Source organism: Emericellopsis cladophorae (genome assembly GCF_022114955.1).
Source record: "Emericellopsis cladophorae strain MUM 19.33 chromosome Unknown NODE_74_length_81678_cov_111_986887, whole genome shotgun sequence".
NCBI classification, from domain to species: domain Eukaryota; kingdom Fungi; phylum Ascomycota; class Sordariomycetes; order Hypocreales; family Bionectriaceae; genus Emericellopsis; species Emericellopsis cladophorae.
This window is the reverse complement of record NW_026250999.1, coordinates 1-24,683: the sequence shown is the minus strand read 5'-3', so window position 1 is coordinate 24,683 and position 24,683 is coordinate 1. Positions and strand designations below refer to the sequence as shown.

Below are 24,683 nucleotides of genomic sequence, written 5' to 3'. Positions count from 1 at the left end.
TGTACGGAAACTCCGTCTTAACACCGTAGGTCTGGACCAACGGCTATCGGCTGATGGTGGCCACCATCACAAGGTTGACACGAAACAATCCCTCCGGTAGGTGGGGCCCATTCAGAGTCCAGAGAGCACCGGACGGCAGGCACCGGTAAACCTTTCTTGTTAGTGAAAGTCTCGGAAGAATACACGCCTCTTGTCACTAGACGCCTGGGCGAGAGCGGCGCCGGCATTGGTTTTCTTCGAGATATATCTACGCTCTTGGTTCGTGCTCTGGCATGCGACGACTTACCTTATGGCTGCAGTCATGCTAGAATCTTTTCTTCGCAGTCAGAATGTCGGGCCCCTTGGTTGATCAAGCGATCGCCGACGGGATGGTTCCTCCCGGAATCACTGCTGAATATCTGAACGAAAGCAGAGATGCGCCTGCCATTGCCGGCATCATCTTTGTCACCATTTTCGCCACTCTCGTCGTCGCGCTGCGACTCTTCTCACGAGCTTTTCTTCTTCGCCGCTTTGGACTCGACGATTGTCTGACTGTGGTATCATGGGTACTATGGCCTTTTCCCTTTCTCTCCATGTCTTTGAACGGTGGCTAACCGCCGACATGACGCCTAACAGATATTATTTATTCCCTTTGTTGGGTTGTGTATCAAACTGATCATGCTGGGATCTGGTCGACATTTTGCCTACATACAATACGTCCTCGATATACAAACCGTGGAGGAGACAGAGATTCTTGACTTCGCCGCGCACCTCATCTACACGACCTCGTTGCTGCTCTGCCGACTCTCTGGCTTGGCATTCTACCACCGGCTGTCCTCGAGAAATCCGCGATTTGTGTTGGCTATCAGGATTGTCTTTGCGGTCATGATCATCGGCTACATCCCTCAGCTGTTCCTGATCATCTTCCACTGCATACCCGTCACAGGTCTCTGGCCTTATGATTTCCAACCAGGCCACGAAAAGTACGACTGCTTGCAGTGGGGTGTCGTGTACAGTGTGAACTCGATCGTCTCCGTCATCTGCGACCTGTTCCTCTTTGGTGTCCCTGTCTTCATGATAAGGATGCTCAACATCTCGCGCAAGAAGAAAATCCAGCTTGGTGCGATTCTCCTACCAGGAATCCTGTGAGTTATGCTCCAAGGTCAGGCGTCGTTCGTTTGATGCTAACGACGGACAGTGTTATTGGGATTTCCGTCACCCGGCTGGTGTTTGTGATTGTGGGACAATGGAATGAGGACATGTCCTGGGCTTGTACGTGATTATTCTCGAGACGCCAACATCGAGCTAGGGACACTAATAATCGCGGCAGACAATCCAATGCTCGCCATCGAGGTCACTGAGATAGGCGCCACTCTCGTCGCCCTCTCCGTCCCTGGAGTCAAGCCTTTCATCGACAAGTTCGTCCTTCGCCGGAACATCAATGATGATGAAGACACCAAGGGCCAGTCGAAATACGCCAATCAGTCTCATAGTCGGCAGAGCGACACACCCCTGCATTCCCTCAATCTACGCTCAGCGTACATGTACGATGGAAGACAAGACGACAGGAAGGCAAACGAACACGAAGCATCGGCCCAGGGCTTTGGGAATTTCCGAACTCGCAACAAGTATGGCGACAATCAAAGTGACAATAGCGCCGACGGCATCTTGGTGCACGTGGACTTTCAGGTGAGAGAGGATTCTGCTCGGCCTGAACCAAATCCGCATGCAGCGTCGCGAACGTCTAGTTCTAGCTAGGATTGATGTGCCGTAGTCAATATCAGCCTACGGTGGATTTCTGCTCGGAAGGATTGTTGTTCATGACGCGTAAACGTCTTGCTTGGCTTGCTCCCACATTCCAAAGTCCATTCCATATCCGTGCACAGCTCGAGGACCACAATCTAGACTAAATCCTGCTGGTCGGCACTCGGCAGGCTCGGATGCCAGTCACAAGGAGCACACCGTATTATTCATTATCCCTTGCAGTACTAATTACGGAGACTCAGCTGTGTGCCACACTCATGGCTCTGCTGCCCAATCAGACATTGTCTTCCGGCCCCCTACATCGATGATCGACATGGGATTTCTTCAGCCGCGGGGTTTCTCTCTCCCATTGACTAATCCCTCGCGACTGTCTACTTGGCTATGAGAGCCGTCTCTTTATTCCATGATCCAGAGAGACAAACTTTAGCTCTTGACGGGCTGGTGTTCCACATGTGTAGACTGCGTCAGGGACCAGCGGATGGATGTCTACACGTGCAGAAACAAGTTTTGATTGCATTTAATCCGAATCACAGCATACAAGTCTTGTGACTCTTGTCCCACGTTTCACCGGACGCTTACCCCTTTGCCTACTAGTACTCAAGTTCGACGATCCCCCACATCAGTCTACTCGACCTTTCGACAACCACCTACTTATCGCAACCAACATGCCTTGGAAGCTGTGGCTGGTCGCGCTTCAGGGCCTCGCTTTTCAAGCGCTGTGCGCTACGCACAAGCCCAATCCTCCCTTCGCCTTCAATCCGAACCTGCTGCCGCTTCAAGAAAATGCTGGCACGGAGGACTTGTTCCCCATGTCGGACTGTGCAGGCTTCAAGCTTGAGGAGGCTACGCTTGGCGACATGCGACAGGCCCTGGAGGATGGCCAGCTCACATCAGTCGAGTTGGTTGCCTGCTACCTCACAAGGACATATCAAACGCAGGAGTATATCAAGTGAGCGTGCACCACCGTCCTAGCTGTAGCCCTGGCACCGCTGATGTCTTCTTCCCACCAGCTCTGTCCTCCAGGTGAACCCTGATGTGTTCGCCATTGCGGCGCAGCGTGATGCGGAGCGCAAAAGAGGCAACGTTTGCGGTCCCTTGCATGGCATTCCCTTCACCGTCAAGGACAACATTGGCACCAAGGACAGCATGGAAACAACCGCTGGCAGCTGGGCGATGCTTGCCAACCTTGTTCCCCGCGATGCGCATGTGGTGAAGAAGCTGCGCGATAGCGGTGCTATCCTGTTCGGCAAGGCGACCCTGAGTGAGTGGGCGGACATGCGCAGCAACGACTACTCCGAGGGCTACTCAGCTCGAGGTGGCCAGGTCCGCAGCTCGTACAATTTCACCGTGAACCCAGGCGGCAGCTCATCCGGCTCGGCTGTGGGCGTCGCGGCCAATGCGATTGCCTTCTCGCTTGGCACCGAGACCGACGGCAGTGTCATCAACCCGGCCAACAGGAATGCTCTCGCCGGCATAAAACCCACGGTTGGTCTGACATCAAGAGCTGGGGTTATCCCCGAGAGCGAGCACCAAGACTCAGTCGGCGTCTTTGCTCGCACCGTCACGGACGCTACTCTTGTACTCGACGCCATCTACGGAGTCGACAAGCGCGACAACTACACTCTGGCACAAAGAGGCAACACGCCCCCCCGCGGCTATGCACCCTATCTGACCAACAAGACAGCCCTGAAAGATGCTGTCTTTGGCTTGCCTTGGGAGAGCTTCTGGGTCTATGCCGACGACGACATGAAGGGTCAACTTCTCGACCTCTTGGATCTCATCGAGTCTGCTGGTGCCACCATTATCAACGGCACGGAAATCACAAACTATGAGACCCTGGTCTCGCCCGATGGCTGGAACTGGGACTATGGCACCACGCGCGGCTATCCCAACGAATCCGAGTACACCTACATCAAGGTCGACTTCTACCGGAACATTGAAACGTACCTGTCAGAGGTGAACAATACGGACGTCAAGAATCTAGCGGACATTGTTCAGTATAATTACGACAATGATGGTTCGGAGGGCGGCTTTCCATACGCAGACGGCAAGGGCATTCCCGCCTTCGCGTCAGGTCAGGACGGCTTCCTCGCGTCCCTCGCAACAAATGGCGTGCGAAACGAGACATACTGGCAAGCTTTGAACTTTTGCCAGTCTTCAACTCGCCAGGGTATCAACGACGCCCTCTCCTACAACGGAACGAAGCTCTCTGGACTCCTCGTGCCAGCACAAGTTGGACAGGCACCACAGATCGCCGCGCAGGCAGGTTACCCCGTTATCACGATCCCCGGCGGTTACGCGGTTGATTCAGGCATGCCTTTTGGCCTCGGTATTATGCAAACAGCGTGGGCGGAGGGCGCGCTGGTGAAATGGGCCAGTGCCATCGAGGACTTGCAACGCTCGACTGCTGCACCTTCAAAGCGTAGGCTGCCCAGGTGGCTCGGGTACCTCGAGCGCAACATTCCCGTGCCCTTTTGATCCAAGCCAGCTGTCTAACTTGGCCACTGTGATTTGCTCATACTTGATGGCTTCTTTTGATATTTACCCACGCCCTACATGCAGACCTAGCACGTCATTATTCATTTACACATTTATTCCGTCGTCTAGAGGGCGCTCGGTTGCAAGAATCGATTACTTATACGTAAACGCGAGCCTACCTATATCATGTTTATCACGGGGCAATGTGACATGTATGTATGAACGACTACTCCAAAGTACTTGAACCCGTTGCTCATTGCCGAATCCATGGCGGACACAGCCGACTCGATATGCCGAAGCTAAGCAGCCTCCGCACCAGCCGCATCAGCCGCAACAGCGGGGGGGGAGCAAACAGCCGTCTGCGAGCTCCCCAGGTCTAATTATTTCTCGCGCAGCCATGGTCTAAGGCACCACCCAGCTGCTACTACGCAGTCGTCCGCTCTCCACATGAACATGGAGGCGGGGGAGGGAACACGCGGGGAACATCCAGGATTCCAGATCAGCGCCTCGTTGTATCATGGCGGAGGTGGGCGGGGATCATGGCCCGTGACGATTGGACCAGTCGAGGGGGCCGAGGGCCACAAAGTCCGCGACGCAGAAATAAAAGGCGTCCATCATTACGTGGCCCACTGCGTGACCTATCTTCCGACCAAGGAATATCTGCGACGACGCTCGGAGAGACTGGTCGACGGAGATAACAATCGCACCATGTCACTTTTGAGTACTCTCACGACGCCATGGGCGGCCGTGCTCGCGATTCTTGTGCTGGTCACTCTGTACTATGTGACACCCTATCTCATCGACAATGCACACCTACGAGGGATCCCTGGACCTCCCACGGCCGCCTTCTCAAACCTCTGGCTGTTGTCCGTGTGCAGGAGAGGAAAGAGATTTGCCATTGTGCATGACATGCACAAGAAACTGGGTCCAGTGATTCGCATCGCGCCGAACCATGTCAGCATCGCAGACGCAGATGCAATCAACACCATCTACGGCCATGGCAATGGCTTCCTCAAATCGTGAGTGCCACGTCTATCGCATCAAGGTCGAGGCTGCCATGTCTGATGACAATCACAGCGATTTCTACGACGCCTTTGTGTCCATCCGTCGCGGCCTCTTCAACACTAGAGACCGCGCTGAGCATACGCGCAAGAGGAAGCTCGTCTCGCACATCTTTGCGCCCAAGTCCGTGACAGAGTTCGAGCCATATCTTCGACAGAACCTGGAGGAGTTTGTCAAGCAATGGGACAAGCTCATTAAACTATCTCCCCACAGCCAGCACTCGGCTCGGCTCGATTGTCTGTCGTGGTGTACGTTGGCCTCTCTTCCACTCACGGCCTCTCCTGAAATTGACCCCCAGCACAGTCAACTATCTTGCATTTGACACGATAGCCGACTTGGCATTCGGAAAGCCTTTCGGCATGCTCACCTCTGGCGCCGACATGGCTGAGATCAGGACGTCTCCCACGAGCCCGCCACTGTACGCTCCCGCCGTCGAGATCATCAACCGTCGGGGGGAGGTCTCGGCAACCCTTGGCATCATGCCCTTCCTCAAGCCGTATGCACGCTACCTGCCAGACCCATTCTTCTCCAAGGGCCTTGCGGCTGTCGAGCGCCTAGCTGGTATCGCCATCGCTCGCGTCTCTGACAGACTCGAGAACCCCCCCGACATTAATCGCCAAGATCTGCTTGCGCGACTTGTGCAGGGCAAGGACGAAGAGGGCCAGCCACTCGGGCGCGAGGAACTGACGGCGGAGGCGCTGACACAGTTGATTGCGGGCAGTGACACGACTTCCAATTCGTCGTGTGCGCTGCTGTACCACGTGGTCAACACAGAGGGGGTCCTGGCCAAGCTGCAGCAGGAGCTTGATGAAGCTGTCCCAGACGGCGCTGACGTGCCCATGTACGAGCAGGTGAAGAACCTTCCGTACCTGGAGCAGGTCATTAACGAAACCCTCCGTCACCATTCAACCTCCGGGATAGGCCTCCCAAGAGAAGTCCCCCCAAACTCGGCAGGTGTCACGATTCGGGGGCAGCACTATGGTCCTGGGACGGTGTTGAGTGTTCCCACGTACACGGTCCATCATGATAAGTCGATCTGGGGAGAAGATGCGGATCAGTTCAACCCGAGCAGATGGGTAAACCCGACGCCTGAGATGAAAAAGGCTTTCATCCCCTTCAGCCATGGCCCGCGATCCTGCGTGGGAAGAAACTTGGCCGAGATCCAGATGAAGTTTATTGCAGCCACATGGATCAAGAGGTACGATGTGTTTCTCGAGCAGGAAGTAATGGAGACTCGCGAGGGCTTCTTAAGGAAGCCAACAGGACTCAATGTCCGGATTCAAAGACGTCGGAAGATTGGGTCTTGATGGCTGTAAATTCCCGTCGGTTGACACGTCATTATATTAGCTATAGACTTGAGCGGAAAATGTACATCACATCTCCATCAGGGTGCCCTCGATTCATCAAATCCTCATATGCATCCGCGAACACAATTGATCGGTCCAGCTTCGTGCAAAGTGGTGGTGACCTGAATCGACTCGGTGCGCTGGAAACCCTCTGCAATCTTTGACTACACTGGAAATTTAATCTTGTGCTTCTGTAATGTTATCATTTGTCCAAAGCCATGATGAGTACACCACATCGTCGGCGACTGGGAGGTAACTTCATTTGAGCATCGTGGAGCTGCATCTACTGACGTCACTCGATATTTGCTGCCATCCTCACTCCTCATGGCTGACTCCTCCCTCTTCCCCCCTCAGCCACAGGTTGGAGTCTCGAGCGAGCCATAGTGGTCTGAGCGAGCCATAGTGGTCTGAACAAGCGTATATCCGACGCGACCTTCCCAAAATGCTGCGCACAAGACGAATCACTGGCCGATTAGGTCGCCTTTCGCGGCAATCATCGCAGTCCCCGCGTGCTATGGCCTGTGCGATGGCCGTGCGTGCCCTGCACACATCTAGCATGACGGAGGACCACATCGCCTCTCTCAAAGTGAGAGGAGACCGAATGATGCAGCAACTACACGATACATGTCAATGGGGGGAAGGCGAGCGATGGGGGAAGTGAGTCTCGTCGGCTGTTCTGGCTTCATATTTGTCCCGTCCGCCACGCTGACATCTCTGAGCGCTGTCACTGACACGGGCATGAAACGCCTCGCGCTCACAGATGCAGACAAGACGGTTCGAGATTGGTTTGTTGAGGAAGCCAAGGGCCTTGGATGCAATGTGACGGTAGATGAAATGGGCAATATTTTCGCGGTCCGCCCTGGCACCAATCCAGATCTCCCTCCCATATACGCTGGGTCTCATCTAGATACGCAGCCAACTGGTGGGCGCTATGATGGCATTCTTGGGGTCATGGCCGGACTTGAGGGCTTGCGGGTTCTGCAAGAGAACGATATTCAGACGAACCATCCCATCGGACTCGTCAATTGGACTAGGTAAGCTATTGAAGGACAAGCCGTTGCTGAACTGACACCCCGTGCCCAGTGAAGAGGGTGCTCGCTTCCCGATCACCATGATTTCCTCAGGTGTCTGGGCAGGCGTCGTTCCACTAGAGAAAGCCTATGCGTCACAAGACGTAGGCGGCAGCGGCGTAACAGTGAGATCCGAGCTCGAAAGGATAGGGTATCTGGGTGCCAGACCTGCAACGTCTGAAGCAACGCCGATGGCTGCTCACTTCGAGCTGCACATTGAGCAAGGACCCATCCTTGAGAACAATCAACAGAAGATCGGTGTCGTCAACGGCGCCCAAGCCTACAAATGGTTCACCGTCGAGGTCAAGGGCAGAGGTAGGCTTTCAAAGTGCCTGATCGAGGCATCAGACTGACGTTCACCTTAGCCGCACACACTGGCACTACTCCGATGGACACGAGAGGTGATGCGCTCCTGGCGGCAGCCCGCATGATAAACCACTCAAACATTGTCGCCAACAAGTCGGGGGCGCTGGCTTCTACTGGCATCCTGACGCTTGAGCCAGGGAGTGTCAACGTCATTCCGAGCCATGTCCGCTTCTCCCTCGACGTACGCTCAAAGTCCGATGCTATCGTAACGGAGGTCGAGCAGCAACTGAAGCGGGATTTCGCTGCTATTGCCCAAGGACGCGATGTCGAAGACTGCACGCCGCCCTCCACAAGAACCTTGCCGATGGAGGTCACATGGGCCACCGACTACCACTCTCCGGCTGTTCATTTCGACAAAGGGTGTATCAACGCAGTCCGGACGTCAGCTGCGGGGGTCTTAGGAAGCAGCGAACTATTTCGAGATATGACGAGCGGCGCTGGGCACGACAGCGTGAACACAAGTAAGCACGTTCCCACGGCCATGGTCTTTGTGCCAAGCAAAGGTGGCATCAGCCATCACCCGGAGGAGTGGACGAGCGATAAAGACTGCTCCTTGGGTGCTGCAGTCCTCTTACACGCGATGGTGAGGTATGATCGCGGCGATACTTCAAAGTGACGGCTCAATCAAATAAGGTACAGTATCACCAGGTTGGGGTCAATCCTCAACGACCATTGAGAGCCACTTGCCGTGATACATACGGAGAGAAACTCTCAAATTCATGCACCGCTGTGTGGACCACCAGAGGTGCTCATGATCCACTCGGTGATGGTATCAACAGCGGTTGCATCCACGTTTCCTGCTTTATCGTAGTCTGCGGGAATTGATAGACCCTCTCCTCGAATAAAGCAATGATCAAGGTCTTCAAGCACGCCCAGGGCCACGTCTTGCTTAGAACGAAGCTGGCTCTTCCAGGCCGTGAAATTATCCTCCACTGTCACTTGATAATCACGGGAGCCTTGCAGCAATAATATTGGCTTGTCCATTGCCTTGCAAGTTCCAATGGGGTCAAGCTCACGACAGCTGTTCCAATAGCAGGCTGGTAGACTGAACGGGAGGTCCCGAGGAGCGGTAGTTGAATCAGGGCCCAGTCTGTCTGCGGCGTCTGATTTCTTCTCGGCGTCTGCAATGAGCTCTTGTGTGGACTCGACTAGATCGCTGTCCAGTGAAGCAAAGTACCGAAGCTGTCGGACGTAGGCTTTGTACACGGCCTCGCCAGGTGGTGCCAGAAGAACGATCCCACGAATTCGGTTGTCGACTTGGGCCAGATATGGAGCAATAGTGGCACCGAGACTGTGCCCAAGCAAGAAAATGCGGTCCGAGTCAATCTCTGGGTACTGAGACGCATATTCGATAGCAGCATTGGCTTGGTCAAAGTATTCGTCGGCTATTGTCAAAGACGATCGGTTCCTGAACTTCTGGCCGTGTCTCAACGTGACTTTGTCGAATCGTACGGATACAATACCTCCCTGCGCAAGACCTAGCGCGAGATCTTTGAAGGGTTTCAACGAGCCGATGCTCGAGTCTCGGTCACAGGGTCCTGAACCCGCCAGAAAGACGGCACACGCATGGGGACCAGTGTGCTTCGGCAGGCAAACTATCCCCGGAACTTCTAATTTCGACCGCAGCTCAATTTCTGTCTCTCTTGCGTATCCATCCTCGGCATATGAAGGGCATTCCCAGGCGACACCAAAGCCGGCTGTAAGAAGCGGGCTGACCTGGAGGCCGAAGAGCCGGCCTGAGGGCCACATTCGAAGAACCACAGCCAACTTCGCTCGGGAAAAGTACACCGGAATCCTGGCAGTGGGTAAGAACATTGTTGTATTGATTGAGGGTCGCCCAACCCGCTCAATCGGACCGGTCGTGGCAGTGATCGCTTGCCATCCTTTCCTCAGCGCGGTCTCGGTGAGTAGCAGCCGCAAAGGTGGAACGAAACGGCCGCGCAAACCAGCCCAGTCGCTATCCTGTATGAGACAAATGATATCTTTCGCTATAATAGATATTTGCTGCTCGTTGCAGGCACCCCTTCTGAAGGTGAAGGCAAAGGCAAAGACTGTCCGGATCCAACCAGCCAAAGATGTGACATACCCGTAGGCCCGTCGGGCCAAAGCGGCAAGGGTGGAGTTGAGGGTCGACATAATATGGACAAACCGAATGTCTAGGGAGTTACACATGGCTTTTGAGATGTTCCAAGTATCCGTCGTTGCTCATGTTCAATTGCGGTCCTCAGGCTGGAGATGCCTTGAGTGAGGTGTAGGTCACCCCCTCTTCTCCGGTGTGGCGCACTCGAACATAATAGTCGCCTATGCAGTTGATGAGAAGCTGACTAATTTTATCTGCCATACTCCTGTTGAACAAAGATAACATTGTGAAGAGCCCAGCCACAATGATCTGGCCTCTGTGGTTGCCATGGTCATTGTGTCAAATGGAGGCTAGACCAACGGTTCTACTTCTGCCGCACCGTGCGTGGCTGGGCTAAACAGTCCCGGTAGAAAGGAACAGGGATGGGAATCATCTGGCCAACAATAACCTTAATTCCAAACGATGTGGATAGCCACTGGCAGGACATGGTCCTGCAGTGGCCCTTGGAGTGGACCAAGTACAGTCAAACAGTCAAAAGGCAACGTCAGATATAGGTCGCGAGCAGAGAAAAATGCAAAAACGAGACTGACTCATTTTCAAATTGATATCCTATTGATTTGATGTATGCAACATGCAAAGATATGATTAAGTCCTATGGTCGTTTGACTCATAGACAAACGCTACAGTCGTCCGAGCAATCGATGCCATTTAGTAGACCGCGCTCTTCTCCTGGGTCATGCCCGAGGCGTGCATGCCAGTCACACCACCGCTGGCGCTGCTCCTGTCTTCGAAGCCCTCCTCGTCGTTGCGCGAGACAATAGGTGTCTCTCCAATGGCAACCTGGGGCATGACCGAAAACTTGCCATCACCCCTTCTTGTCTCTGGGATGAGGAAGTTCAACCATCTGGGGAAGATGAAGAACGTGACAATGAAGATAACAACAAGGTGCATGATGATGAAGGAGTACAGGAAGGGCGGGTCATTGTAGTGGTTGTTGTCAATGAACTTGGGGTACGCAAACGTCCAGACCAACAGGACGGCGGGACCCGTGATGTACTTGAGGAGGACAGGCCATGCCCAGTGGAGCTTCCAGTTCTTGCCTGTGAGGACGGCGTGGTTGATGTCGCGGCGGAATTGGTTGCCCTGTTGCGAGAAACATTAGCTTAAGATCCATCTTGAGCGACAGGAGTGACAACTTACACAGTAAAAGGCGGCGTACCAGAAACGGCTCAGGAAAGCGTTCTTGGCGAAAAAGCGAGGAGCGGTGACAGTGGGCGTCCTGCTGAGCAGCACACTGGCGATGGCGCTGACGATGAAAAGACCAAAGCCGGCACCAGCACCTGCGGCGGGACTGACAAGGTGGCCAATGAGCAGGCCAACGAAGTTGGAGAGTAGATAACCGCCGTTGTAGGTCCAGTATCCGATGGGACCAATCTGATCGACAGGATCCCTCCATCGGTAGAGGGTCGTCACAAAGTAACACTCGGTGAAGACGGTGAAGAACAGTGCAATGTCGTTCACAAACGTGTCGACAGCATCCAACAGGTTGAAGCCTACCTCGCTCGTGTAAACGATGGAGATCAAGAACGATACGAGGGCGACGACGCTGACAATGGCCCAGCGTGGCCACTTCTTGCCCCAGTCAGAGTCGCAGACCATGGTCGTCATGACTTCGAACAGTGCGAAGACGCATGTGACACCGAGAAGCCACAGTGTGAGGAAGAAAATGACGGAGAAGAAGTTGGAACCAGGCATCTCAGCGAGAGCGGTCGGGTAGGTGAAGAACCCAGAGCTAAAGGTGGAGAGACGCTCGTCTGGGGAAGGCGTCAGGCCCAGGAATCCAACAACACCCATGACCGCGAGCGCAGAGATGATTTCGATGGCGGAGTTGCTCAGGGCAATGATAAACGCATCCTGGACGGCGTTGGAGTGCTTGGAGGCGTACGACGCGTACGAGACGAAATATCCGAAACCGACACCGATGGAGAAGAACATCTGACCAAAGGAGTCCTGCCAGACTTGGGGACCACTGATGGATTCGGTGCGCCAAACACCCAAGTAGAGCTTGAAGCCATCCGAGGCATTAGGCAAAGACAATGACCGAATAGCCAGCAGGGCGATCATGACCAGGGGCAGTGCCATGGTCACGTAGATGGCGCGTCCAGTCAGGCCAACACCCTTGAATGTACAAAGCCAGCAGACGAACCAAGTGAAAATGGCCCATCCGAGCGTCTCACCGACGACGCCAGTGCCGGGGTAGGAGATCATCTCTTGTGTCTTGTCGCCAATGGGTGATGGGTTTTTGACAACGTTGTTGAGGAAGAAATCGGGCGCGTTCATGTCTGACCATGGCAGCGGGCTCGTGAAGGAGTGGCGGAAGTAAACCATGGCCCACGCCAAGATGGCGACGTAGTAGGTCACGACCGTGTATCCGTTGAAGACCATAGACAGACCAACGCCCTTGGCGCGATGGCTGACGCTGTTCCACGCGCCGACACAGCCAGCACGGTAGGCTTGTCCGATGACGACCTCGAGTGTCAGGATGGGGATACCGATGAAGAACAGGGCGATGAAGTATGGGACGAAGAATTGGAGACCGTGGTTGTTGAAGACGACCGAGGGGAAGCGAAGCAGGTTACCGAGACCGACTGCACCGCCAATGGCGCAAAGGACGTATTGACCTCGTGAGTTAAAGTTGTCGCGGCCATCGTCGTCTTTGCCGGCGTCTGGCGCCACCATGAGCCAGATTCGCCGGCCCATGCTTGCCTTGGGGGCTGGTTCCGCCATAATGATGGACGTTGGAACGACAAGTATAGTATGAGGCCTGCGTAGGAGAGCAACGAACAACTTTAGGCGCAGACCACTGATAAGGAGATGAAACGGGCAGTCAGAGACTCGAGGGAACAGGATAGGTCTTGTGCTGAGGGAGCGCCTCGATTTAAGCACTCGCACTCCTGCGCGGCAACCCTCCAACAGACGGCAGGGGGATCGAATCACGACCAAAAGCCCGCCCCTGACTGGATAGATGTGGAAGGTGGCAGTTGCACGACCAAAGTGTTATCAATACCAAGCCCCGTTCATCAGCCACCGAATCTTGGCACGCAGTCTCGAGCGAGTCGAGCGTGACCGGGCGTGGTCTGGGGGAGGATCCTTTGCAGACCCTGGGAGGAGAACCAACGGGAGAAGTCTCAGACAAGCCAATCAAAGGCTTCGCTCATGTTCTATCGCCTTGGCTGCGGCTCGGTCGCGGTCGTCTAGGTCACGCTGGATAGGCGCCGTCAACCTTATTGACTGGAAACGGGTCCACCCCCGCAAGCCAAGCTTGGGCCACCACCCTTAAAGATAAAGCCAAGCTTTCTGATCAAGTCTCAGGCCCCCCTGTACATGTCAGCTTCTGCTGCTTCTTTGCATGCTTTCTCGCTAGCGCGGACGAAAGAGGCAGGTCGAAATAAGCATACCTGGTAGAGTTGATGGGCGGAACGCTTGTGATCCCGGCCACGTATGCGAGGCCCTGGTGCCCCAAAATTGCATCGAACTGATCCATGGAATGTGTTTGGACGTACGTATTGCATTCTTTGTGCGTGCCCACTTGTTCGATAAGCAGTCTCTCGGCGCTGATATGGCAGGCAATATGGTGTTGTGAAGAGGACGGGCCCATGTCCATTCTGAGCAGTCCTGTCCGTTCAATGACTCGATACGATTTGTTGAGGCGGTGCCACGCGGAAGGTGTGTTGCCACCATGCATCCTTCCCGAGGACACGGAACTTTCCACGCTTAGGCCTACAAAAAGGCTGGACCGAGATAAAGCGATGGTTTCCGTCTCTTGGGCAGCAGCCGCAGGGACGCGTTCGCGTTGTCTTGGCTCCGGTGGAGGCGTCGTGCCGTCGATTGACTCGATTCTGGCAGGTCCCTTTGGGCACCTACATAGATTCGCTCAAAGTGGCCATCACGTGCTGTCGGCTGGTCCGAGCGTCACCCCTCCGCAATTTAAATGGGGTATAAGCTCGGACTAGTCTGTTCGTGTTTTCTGAGTACGTAAATACGGTATTCATGCTGACGGCCATGCACTACATGTTTTCATGTGATTATGCAGGTCCCCATAATCACCAATTTTAAAACTGATAAAGCCAGCCTGGCGCGATTGTTTGCTGAACAGCGAGGCCGCCGAGTCAAGTCTTGCGCGCTCAAGCATCGATAAGCCTCGCTTTCATCACAAGCACACGCAGATATTGCCATGCTGTCACAAGCTCCAAGCGAATCCGAGTTCTGTCCGTGGACAGGTATCATGCATTCTGACAGGCTGCCCACATACATTTGCGACCTGTGAGAGACCGACTGTAAAAAAGATTTGCTTCTATCTGTACGCGCCTGAGTAAGCTGAAACCCGAGAGCTTGACGCTTTCTTTCGCCCTGTGAATGCTGTCGGTGTATGCTGTCGGTGAACAAGTAAGCCGACGTTCATCGGCTTGGCCAATGTCCGCGTCGGCTGATGCGAGTGAAGCCATGCAGCAGTGAAGCGACATCAGTAAGGGCAAGCGTTCCAGTTTCCTTCTCTATACTGTCTTGTGCTGTTGTCACTTCAACGTTTTCTCGGCTATGTACGGAGTACGTAAGCCCGATAGCTACATACGGTTGGCACCAATTCTGCCTACCCGGGGCCTGATGGACATCACCGACATTCGGCTCATTAAGGCGGTCTAAATTGCATGTGTTGTGAAGGACAGTCTTACTTTAGTTTTCATATACTTAAAAATTTAGCAACGTTATCTATGATGATGAGTTCATTGCTGCATTGTGACAGAAACGCTGTGATAGTGTAAAATGCTCTTGTGTCTAACAACCGTCCATGACAAAAACCAAGGCAAGGTGCGACTGGGGTTGCGCATATCCCAGCCGTTCGTGTGCTTTTCAATTTCATGTTCAATGTTCATACTGTCAATCCATTCTATTCGTGCTCCCGTTCTGCTGGCAGCCTCGGTGGCTGGCAGCTCGTTTGCTTATGCTGTCTTCGTCGCGTTCCAACTTCACTAGGTATTTATTGGAGAGCTGACTGGTTCCGTCTCGAATGCTTAATAAGGCCCATAAACAAGCTCCCAGGCTGTGGGCATGCCGAGCTTATTTGCCTACATAGCTCCGCCAATCATGTCGATGCGTATACGAGCAATCCAATGGCTGGTCCATACCAGTAGAGTGCCCAGCATCCGTATCTCGTGAGTGGTGAATCCTGTCCTGGCCCCCACAACCCCGAGGAAGCGACAGACGTCATTCGCGAGTCTAGCTTCACGATATGTCGCGTTAGGCTGACCTCGAGTCGACAAGCATCAATGCGTGAAGAACACGGATATTTAAGATCAGCCATGTGGCCACTTGATCTGACACAAGTCCAACCCAATCGGCTGCAGCCAGAATCTCTCTACGTGCAACAAGTTAATAACTAGCAACTCGCCTACGGCAATGTCCAAAGTCGACACTGGCGCAGCTCCTCCCCAGGCAGGGTGAGCTTCCCCCTACCACACCCATCGGTGTCTTTCATCATTGCACAAGGCAGCTAACAATCAACCGCGCAGCGACTGGCCTCCAGGCTACGTCCCTGGCCAAGGCTTCGTGGAAAAGCCCCAGGCCCCAGGATCACAGAGCGTGGTCCCCCAGGATCCCTTTGTCGATCGTCCTCAGGACAGCCACAGCGGTGCAACCGCAGGCACTCCCAGTGGCGCTCCCAACGACGCTCCCAATGGCGCAGCTGGTCTGGAGCCAGTCGACAGGACCATAGTCCCCATCGAGAAGCTGGACGTCAGGCCACAGTGGGTGCACTGCCCTCATTGCAACCAGGACACACAGACCCGGATACAAGGCCGCAGCGAGGGCAAGGCCAAGTTCATGGACGTGTTCTGGTGGCCTCTGCCCAACCGCAGGCACTGGTGGGAGAAGACGCACTGGTACTGCCTCAAGTGCGACAAGGAGCTCGCCATGCAAAAGTATGGCAAGGAACTGCAGATCACGGCTCAGGAGGCCCAAAAATGAACCCGACGATACCCAATCGGGTCGGGGCAAGCAAGGTGTCCTTTCACGGAGTAGCGAGGCGGGGACGGTGATTATTAGAGATACCACTTGCATATGAAGCGATTCCGAATCACCATTGTTTTTACTCAATTGTCCAAGTGGCCACTTCTTCTGACCCCACTCAAGCAGCCACCTTGTCTTGCAGCATGAGATCCCTCTTCTTCGCCTCAGTCATTGTAATGACGGCCCTGTCGTTGTTCTTCTTGCGCCTGTCGGTACTGACGGTGCAAGCCGCTGCGATAATGGCCAGGATGCCAAACGCAATGGCCACGAGATAGACCAGCCTGAAGCCCTGAACGTAGGCCTGGCGCGCCGCCTTCTCTGCCTCGCGGACGAGTGCGGGCGACGAGCCGGCGACTGCTTCATATGCTGCCCGGGTGTTGGTTGCCGCTGCGGTGATGAGCTGCTGGAGAAGGCCGTCCGAATACTCGACACCCGAATTCTCAATCGCATCAGTCATGGTCGATGGGAGAACCTCGTTGAAGCGGTTGGAGTAAATGGCCGTGTAGATGGCGGTGGCAACGGCACCACCAAACAGTCGGAACGTGCCGGCGAGGCCCACGGCCACACCCAGGTCGCTCTGGTCCTCCAAGCCGAACGACAACATGGTAAAGGACAGGAGCTGCGGCGGCGTGATCGTGGTGGCGGCTAGTACGACCGTTGCAATGGCCTGCCCCTCGTCGTCGGCCCCCACAGACGCCATGGATCCGATCAGAGCTGTCTGCACAACGGTAAACCCGACCAGCTGCCACTTCTCGTGATGGAGACGCGAACAGATGAAGACCACGATAAGGCCGGCCGCTGCGTACAAGGGTCAGCATCAGGCAGGACGAGTAGGAAGGGAATTGGCAACGCAACGTACTCCATGTGCCACACGAAAAGATGATGGCGTACACGCCGCGCATCATGATGTCGTCCTCAGGAATGAAAAACGCCTGCGACTGACGAGGCCAGAGGACGTTCATGCTATAGTAGAGCATTCCGCCGACAAAGCAGACCACAATGACCATGTCGAACCTTTTCAAGTCAGCGGGATTGCACGAGGGGATTGTATCACACAGTCGAGACTCACTCGCGAACCTTCTTGAAGAGCTTTGGTGGGAAGAGCGGATACTCCAGCTTGGCGTACGAGCACCAGAAGCCGACGGCAATGAAGCAGCATCCGCCAATGATAATGGGCGCCAGCGTTCCTGGGTGCGTCCATGGGTACGTTCGACCGCCAAAATTCACTCCAATAAGAAACAGGGCGCCACCACAGAGGAAGAGAAAGACACCGACCCAGTCCATCTGCTTGACCAGCTGCCACTTGGTCTTGCCATCTGCACGGTGCTTCGTCTCAAAGTCGGGAGGCGTGTAGAAAAGAAAGAGTAGGATAAAGGCCATGCAATGGAATGAGAAAAGGTACCAGTAGGCGCCTCGCCATCCAATGTCCTGGTATGCGATGAAGGCGTAGCTGATGACGGGACTGGAGAAGGCAATGGCCAGGCTGACGTCCAAGCCCCCCACGGCGGCGATGCGGTATCGGTTCGGCATGAGCTCCTGCACGCAGGCGTAGCATAATTCCTGGAACCCCGAGCCGACACCAAAGAGAGCGCCAGAGGCAATCATCATGTTGATGGAACGCCCGTTGGCGCCGACAAGCGCGCCGCAGATGGAGATAATGGCACCCGTCATCATAAAGTACCGTCGACCAAAGATGTCCGACAGACGGCCGCCGATCGAGACAACCATGGAGGCGCCAAAGGTCCAGTTCAAGGTAATCCAGGTCGAATTCGGGTCCGGCCCAAGCTCGGCGTTGATCATGGGGAGGGTGGTTGCCGGTATCAGCATGGACATGATGTAGGCGTTGATCTGTCCGCACATGGCCTATTACTGTTAGCCACCATCGAACCTCTCGTGGAGGTACTGCTAAACGCACAATGTAGGCCAAGATGACCTCCTTTGACAACTTGCCGCCATAGGGATCCTCATCGCTCGTCGGTGCATAGACTGCCTGTGCATTTTCGACCTCTTCATGATGGCCGTTTTTGGACATGTCTTGAATATCATCAGCGCCAGAGGCGCGAGAGCCGTGGATTGGTACAGCCATTTTCAATTTCTTCGTCGGCAACAGATGCTGATGAGGAAGCTCGTCTGGCCGACTCTAGTGCTACATCAGCAATCGGCGCTCTTTAAGCTTCTCAATCAGCTAGTAGCGGCTGTGAAGACCCGGGCCACTATGATAGCCCTTTCAACCCGGTTCTCCTTTGCCTCACGTTTCTAACTTCTTGAATACTTCTCAGCTTGGCTAGTAGATGCCGCCTGATCTGGGAAAGCGGGAGGCGCCGATCCGGGGGCGGATACTGTGCGGAGATACTCAGCTCGCATAAGTTTTCCCGACTGCTTTGTAATTCTCATTGAGAGTTCCCGGACAATGAGATATCCGGCGGAAATTGATTACCGCCTCGATAGAGTAATGCTGTCAATAATAGTCGCTGATAAATCTTCGATGACCGCTCTCAGAGGCTACAACTGTGTCATCCACCCAACACCCAACACCAGCCTCTCACCATGACACGAGTAGTCGTATTCGGTGCCACGGGAGTCCAAGGCGCAGCGCAGGTCGCTGTGCTCGCGCGGACTGGACATGAACCCGTCGCTGTTGGCCGCAACCCCAAGCCGATAGAGATTGACGGCAAGCCCATTGAGACATGTGCCGCCGACTTTGCTGATCAGGCGGCCCTCGACAGCGTCTGCGCCACGGCCGAGGTGATATTTCTCAACCTGCCGTCTACGTCCTTCCAACCGACAGAGCCCATCCTGGACGCTGCGAGAGCTATTGCGCAGGCTGCCAAGAAGTCGTCGTCCGTCCGCCTGGTTGTCTTCAACACAAGCATGCCGGTGCCCGAGGAGAAGCGCGGCATCGAGGCGCAAGACGATCGAATCGAAATTCGAAGCATACTGCGGGAACAAGGCCTCCCCGTCATCTCCATCCAGCCAGTGGTCTTTCTAGACAATCTCCTCGAGGGCTGGGCGTACCCCCCGATCGCCGAGCGCCAGACCATTGTCTACTGCCACAAGCCAGAGCTCGAGGTGTCCTGGATCTGCCATCACGACATTGCACAGCTCATGGTCGCGGCTATTGACCGCCCCGACCTTGCTGGACGCAACATTGCCGTTGGTGGCCCAGAGACGGTGCACTTGCACGAGTTGGCCGCCAAGCTGTCGCGCGCGTGGGAGAGGCCGATTGGGTATGAGCACCAGACGGTGGACGACTTTTGCGACAAGATTAGTGTAGCCATGAAGCAGAGGTCGAATATTGACGCCGACCAACTCGTGGCGCAGATGCACAAAGCCTACACGCACTACAACGAGTCGCCTGAGAAGCCTTTCAAGGTCGACATGGGCCCTGTCCTGAAGGAGCTGCCGGTCAAGCTGACGCCCATTGAGGACTGGGGCAGGATGACAAAGGACAGGCTTCCTCCGCCCATAGCGACATGATCAGTAGATGAACAGACTCAAGTCTAGCCTGAATGCGACTTCATGTGGGTGTCGAGCATTCGCTAAATGTGGCATCAGATTGACGAGCATTTCGCTCATCGTCGCAGAGTTGATTCGCCTGGCGCCCATACATAGTAGGATGTTTTTATTAATTGTGCATGATCAAGATTGGTGTCGCGTTGATCCGCGTGCTTGATTTTCGCCAAAGATAAGAAATTTCCATCAGCGTTCGCCCCGCTTTGAACTCACCATGATCACCATCTTCATGCTGGAACATTGAATTGAGTACGCAGCCAAGGCCACCATTCAGGGCGCTGGACATGCTCACATTTGGCCCTTGTCGAAAAATGAGATTCTGCCAGGCGCATCGCTGCCGCTTCGATTTGCGGCCATCATGACAACTCTACCGGCAATCGACGCTCTGCTCTGGATCCTGGGCTACACCACGAGGGCGATTTCGTCAGTCGCAATCCTTCTCGTCACGTGGATTCTCCTATCGTGCGTGTACAATGCACTCCTTCATCCCTTGGCCAGAGTTCCTGGCCCATGGGCGGCGTCAGTGTCCAATATCTGGCTGGCATGGCACGTGAAAAATGGCCGTGTGGCCGAGCTGGGAAAGACGTTGCATGCGCGCTACGGACCAGCCGTGAGGGTAGGGCCCAATGAGATCTGGTTCAGCAGCAAGGAGGCGTTCAGGACAATATACAGCAGTGGGAGTGGCTTTGAGAAGTCAGAGTTTTACCGTAAGTAGTTGAGCCTTGCCTCAGGGTGCGACTTTTACGCCCCGTCCTCCCACATGTTGACGGCGCGCAGTCGCAACAGCACTCATACGTCCACTCCAGGTCGACGGGCGCCTCCGAGTGACCTGGCCAGACGAGCTCGATCTGCTCTCCGAGGGAGACATGAAGCGATACCGTGTCCAGCGTCGGCTGATTGGGCCGGTCTACCGACCCAACAACGTGCTCCGACACGAGGGGAGCGTGGATTTGGTCACGAAACGTGTGGTCAAAAAGCTTCGCTCGCTGCAGGGCAACGAAATTGACCTCAAGGAGTGGATGCACCTCTTCGTCGTCGAGTGCCTCGGGGCCGTGGTCGTGTCATGGTCGCCAGGCATGTTGGACCAGGAGAGCGATCGAGGGACGAGCGTCCATGCTTACAATGCGTGGAGGCGCAAATCCGTCCTAGGCTTGTTTCCCCTAGTCCCCAAGCTCGAGTCTCTGTCCATGTCGATTGGGCGGGCGTTCAGTGTGGTCTGGGGCATCAACTTTGACGCGCCACCCAAATTCAGACCCTTCTTCCCTGTGAGTACCCACGGTTTGCCGGAGCCCCTTCCTTGACTAGCAGAAAATTGACAGGATGCAGGCTGTGGGCCAGAAGATTGGGCAGAGGATCAAGGTGATGAAGCAGGGGCAAAAGGACGCGCGCACGGACATTGCAGCCGATCTTGTGCAGCTCCATCAAGACCGACCCGAATTCACAGAGGCGTACCTGCGCAAAATGACCATGACCAACTTTGGCGCCGGGCACGAGACCATGGCGTCGACATTGACGTCCCTGATGACCGTCCTGGGTGAGCACCCAGAGATACAGCAGCAGCTAGCGGATGAGCTGCGCCAGCTGAACAGGTACCCCTCGTACAACCAGGCGGACAGGACACCCATCTTGCACGCCGTCCTCAAGGAATCGAGGCGTCTGTACCCCGTGGTGTCCATGGCGCTACCACGCGTCGTCCCCGCGTCGGGGGCCCGCCTGCACGGCTACGATATTCCAGCCGGGACGACGGTCGGATGCAACCCCGTTGCCCTGCATCGGAACCCGGACGTGTGCGGGCCAGATCCGGCTAGTTTCGAGCCCAGCAGATGGCTGGGAGATGAGCAGCGAGCAAAGACAATGGACATGTACAGCCTGGGTTGGGGCGGCGGCGCAAGGTCCTGCCCCGGGAGACACCTGGCCGAGATGATGGTGTGGAAGATGGCCGTGGTTTTGATCAGGGAGTTTGAGATATGTGTTGAGGCGCCAGCGGAGGAGGAGATGCCATCGTACTTTTTGTCGATCATGACTGGCGTCAAGGCGCGATTTCAGAGACGGGAACAATGATTGTGAGCATCATCCTCTGTGTAGAGACCCAAGCAGTCCCTGATGTTGCTGTCTACACATCAAGCCAGAACGGCTGGCATCAGTTCAGAACACTTTCCTCATCCGGGGTGGGTATGTAGGCTGTGGGGTCTTGGATGGGCTCCACGAGGTCATTTGCTGAGGCCCCAGCACCTTAAAGACTCCTTGGTAGTTTTGGAACAAGGCTGTTTTAGACACCCCAGCTGCCGCTGATAAGGCCAAACGTTGGCACGGTCGACTGCGTTCGTCGTGGCTGCGTTTGTGGTGCAACGGGAGACGAGCATCACGATGTCGTGTCTAAGCGAGGTCCGTGACAATAGTACAGGCCAATCATGACTGTCAGTCTACGATATCGCGATGGCGAGTGCTCAATCTCTGCGCGAATGGCATGAGCGCGTTGCTCCTTGAACTTGAATTCCCAGGCCTTGGCGGCACGGACGACGTTGAAAAGTTCCCACTTGTGCTCTTTTTGGGATCTTCTGAGCGAGTGCCAAGATGTGCGAGAGGCGCCCCTCCCGCTCCTTGCTAGGGTAAAAGGGCATTCCATGCATGCTTCCATCCCCTTTCGACGGGTGAAAAGCGGGCTGCCAAGCCTGTGCTGTGTGCTGCCTCGGAACGCCGGCACAAGGTGGCCATTGGGGTCTTGGCTGAGGAGGATAGGCACATGCGTTGGGCATTGCGAAGTGGGAAGACAACTGCGACACAAGAGGCAGCCAACGAGGACTACCAATCAGCACGCGCAGCCTTATGATTCTTTGTCTCGACGGGCAAACCAAGATAAGGATACGCGCTATCTGCAGTCCGGGATTTTTGCAGCGAGGAGGAGGGAGGGCAACCCGATGGCAAAGCCTATGATATCCGATGCTGCCCGTCCGTTTGTTGCTGGAATGGTCCCGTTCAACTGCCTTGATGATGCGAAGCCTCATCCGAGAAGTCACTGATGTCTGGGGAAATAGGCTCGCGTCTTTGGGTTTAATTCTTTTTACGTTTCTGTGACAATTGCTTCCCCAAGCTACATGTACCCCAGGTTCTCTCCGCGTTGCTGCCCGCGCTGGAGCGCGTGGCACGTGTGATTATCTCGTGCAACGACACCAGGATTTGCTAGTATGCGCTTGTCTGGCGATAGACCTCGCGCTGGGCGTAATGAAAGCATCACCACCACCTGTTCTTCGGGAGATACCACCTGCGCCATGTCCCCAAACTTGGTGCAGCCTACATATCACATGTGATTGAACACGGCCACGGGAAGCCTTATCAGTTTGCTCGAGGCAGATACTGCAGTCATCAGTCCAGAACGCTTGCCTGATGTTGCACCCGTTGACGTTGGTTACCTAGAGTACGTACATGTATACCTTTTGACGGGTTGTGGTGCACTCGCCCCTGGTCATACGCGAGGCTTGCAGGACATCCATGGGCCATGGCAGGGATCTTGATCCCTTGGCGTGCGCGCATCCTTGCCTATTCGCCGAGGCCTGGGCCTCCACCACAAGATCACACGTTCCGCAGGGCGAGTAAACGACACCCGGGTTTTCTTCATTTCAAGTTGGGAGGCCTGACTGAAGGATCTTGGAAAGTCCACAGGTACTGGTGCGTACATGTAGTCGGCCTGAATACGACTAATACAGTCTCTTGTCGCAGACAAAGTAAGCTCTGATGTCGCCAGGCAGGGGGGCTACACGGAGAAAAAAAAAAAGAGGAAAAAAAAGCCCAAGCCTGCCACAGACATCAAGAGGTACCGCTCTCCACCAGGGCCACAATGGCGCGCGAGCCAAGGAATGCGGCTCCGCTGCCCGCCGTCGACATTAAGTAATTCGATAGTCACCAAGATCTTTTGAAAGGGCTGCTAAGTAGCCTGTCACAGACCTGGGGGACTTTTGGCGCGCCCCAAGCGACATGCATCTCCACTGCGCGCCCGGCGCTCTGTTTCGACGCATCAAGAATTGTGTTACCTAACAGCGGCACTCTCCGTCTCTAATTAGGTTGTTTGTTGTATTGCTAGCACCAAAGTGAGCTTAGCCTCCTCCTCTACCTTAACTCAAACTCTGATCTGGTGTTAATACAATGGGGCCTTGCTTCCAGTCGGACGGTCCTCGGGGTCAACCTCGCCAATCCGCAAGGCAACAATAGTCGCATGTTTATGTCCTCTGGTCATGGAGCACCTGACGTTGGCCACACTGATCGCCTCAGCCACTATCTCGGATGCCGGGAACGGGCCCTCGCCTTGCTCTGATGGTGGCGTTAGGGCGTGCTCAAGCGCGCCACTTCTAGAATCGTGACGGAGGATGCATGGTGGAATGGAGTAGGCCGAATCATGAACTGTCCCGGATCCGGCCGTGGCAGTCAAAGACAAGACTCAGGATCTCAGCTCTATAGTGCTAAGGACGGTGTGCGATAGCACGCAACTTTGCCAAGCAGCACGGACACAGGATGACCCAAACTGCACATACATCCATATTACATGATGGGACACTACCAGGGGCAACAGCCAGATCTGGTGTGAATGTGCCAATGCTGGCCAGGTGCCGGTTTCCGTTGTATTCGAGGCTCGAGCAAGACGATATGGTGCTGCCAGTTTGCCACTGATTATCCCACTCGCCTTTCCTCCAGTCATCTTCTCGATGCTCGATGCTCGAGGCCCGAGGTCTCGTCCAGCGCTCTACTATCTGGCTGGCTGGCTGGCTGGCTGGCTGACCTGTCCCAACACTAACAAGAAGGCCCGAAGCCCCTCGTCGGACGACAGCCAGCCTGTCGCGTCGCTACTGTGGTCTACGCCCATGTCAAGATCTGCCAACGGACCCGCCGTGGGCCGTGGTCCTTTTGCATCCGCCGGACGCCTTCTCAATCGGGCGGCCTGGCTCCGGCATCCTCGCGCTTGCGCTGTCC

General features: G+C 55.1%; 8 protein-coding genes across 8 annotated transcripts; 5 read left to right on the top strand and 3 right to left on the bottom strand.

Annotated features, from left to right (window-relative positions):
- Window positions 1-657: 657 nt before the first annotated feature.
- On the top strand, window positions 658-4,221 carry J7T54_008472 (uncharacterized protein; the record flags this gene model as incomplete). Its single annotated transcript, XM_051509883.1, has 5 exons — window positions 658-1,124; window positions 1,178-1,251; window positions 1,310-1,668; window positions 2,442-2,692; window positions 2,754-4,221. The coding sequence occupies 5 exons, from the start codon at window positions 658-660 to the stop codon at window positions 4,219-4,221; spliced, it is 2,619 nt and encodes an 872-aa protein (XP_051359150.1).
- A 708-nt stretch (window positions 4,222-4,929) lies between these two features.
- J7T54_008471 (uncharacterized protein) lies at window positions 4,930-8,681 on the top strand (the record flags this gene model as incomplete). The annotated part of the gene is made up of 8 exons (XM_051509882.1): window positions 4,930-5,240; window positions 5,299-5,531; window positions 5,587-6,180; window positions 6,238-6,481; window positions 7,106-7,161; window positions 7,288-7,663; window positions 7,713-8,014; window positions 8,065-8,681. 8 exons carry the CDS (start codon window positions 4,930-4,932, stop codon window positions 8,679-8,681), a joined length of 2,733 nt encoding a protein of 910 aa, XP_051359149.1.
- Window positions 8,682-8,782: 101 nt separating this feature from the next.
- J7T54_008470 (uncharacterized protein) lies at window positions 8,783-9,814 on the bottom strand (the record flags this gene model as incomplete). The annotated part of the gene is made up of 1 exon (XM_051509881.1): window positions 8,783-9,814. One exon carries the CDS (start codon window positions 9,812-9,814, stop codon window positions 8,783-8,785), a length of 1,032 nt encoding a protein of 343 aa, XP_051359148.1.
- Window positions 9,815-10,853: 1,039 nt separating this feature from the next.
- J7T54_008469 (creatine transporter) lies at window positions 10,854-12,905 on the bottom strand (the record flags this gene model as incomplete). The annotated part of the gene is made up of 2 exons (XM_051509880.1): window positions 10,854-11,288; window positions 11,346-12,905. The coding sequence occupies 2 exons, from the start codon at window positions 12,903-12,905 to the stop codon at window positions 10,854-10,856; spliced, it is 1,995 nt and encodes a 664-aa protein (XP_051359147.1).
- A 2,694-nt stretch (window positions 12,906-15,599) lies between these two features.
- J7T54_008468 (uncharacterized protein) lies at window positions 15,600-16,166 on the top strand (the record flags this gene model as incomplete). Its single annotated transcript, XM_051509878.1, has 2 exons — window positions 15,600-15,640; window positions 15,713-16,166. 2 exons carry the CDS (start codon window positions 15,600-15,602, stop codon window positions 16,164-16,166), a joined length of 495 nt encoding a protein of 164 aa, XP_051359146.1.
- A 160-nt stretch (window positions 16,167-16,326) lies between these two features.
- J7T54_008467 (MFS general substrate transporter) lies at window positions 16,327-18,294 on the bottom strand (the record flags this gene model as incomplete). The annotated part of the gene is made up of 4 exons (XM_051509877.1): window positions 16,327-17,006; window positions 17,068-17,222; window positions 17,278-18,071; window positions 18,124-18,294. 4 exons carry the CDS (start codon window positions 18,292-18,294, stop codon window positions 16,327-16,329), a joined length of 1,800 nt encoding a protein of 599 aa, XP_051359145.1.
- Window positions 18,295-18,755: 461 nt separating this feature from the next.
- On the top strand, window positions 18,756-19,685 carry J7T54_008466 (NAD(P)-binding protein; the record flags this gene model as incomplete). Its single annotated transcript, XM_051509876.1, has 1 exon — window positions 18,756-19,685. The coding sequence occupies one exon, from the start codon at window positions 18,756-18,758 to the stop codon at window positions 19,683-19,685; it is 930 nt and encodes a 309-aa protein (XP_051359144.1).
- A 394-nt stretch (window positions 19,686-20,079) lies between these two features.
- Window positions 20,080-21,782, top strand: J7T54_008465 (Pisatin demethylase-like protein; the record flags this gene model as incomplete). The annotated part of the gene is made up of 3 exons (XM_051509875.1): window positions 20,080-20,428; window positions 20,499-20,986; window positions 21,048-21,782. 3 exons carry the CDS (start codon window positions 20,080-20,082, stop codon window positions 21,780-21,782), a joined length of 1,572 nt encoding a protein of 523 aa, XP_051359143.1.
- Between the last annotated feature and the right edge of the window lie 2,901 nt (window positions 21,783-24,683).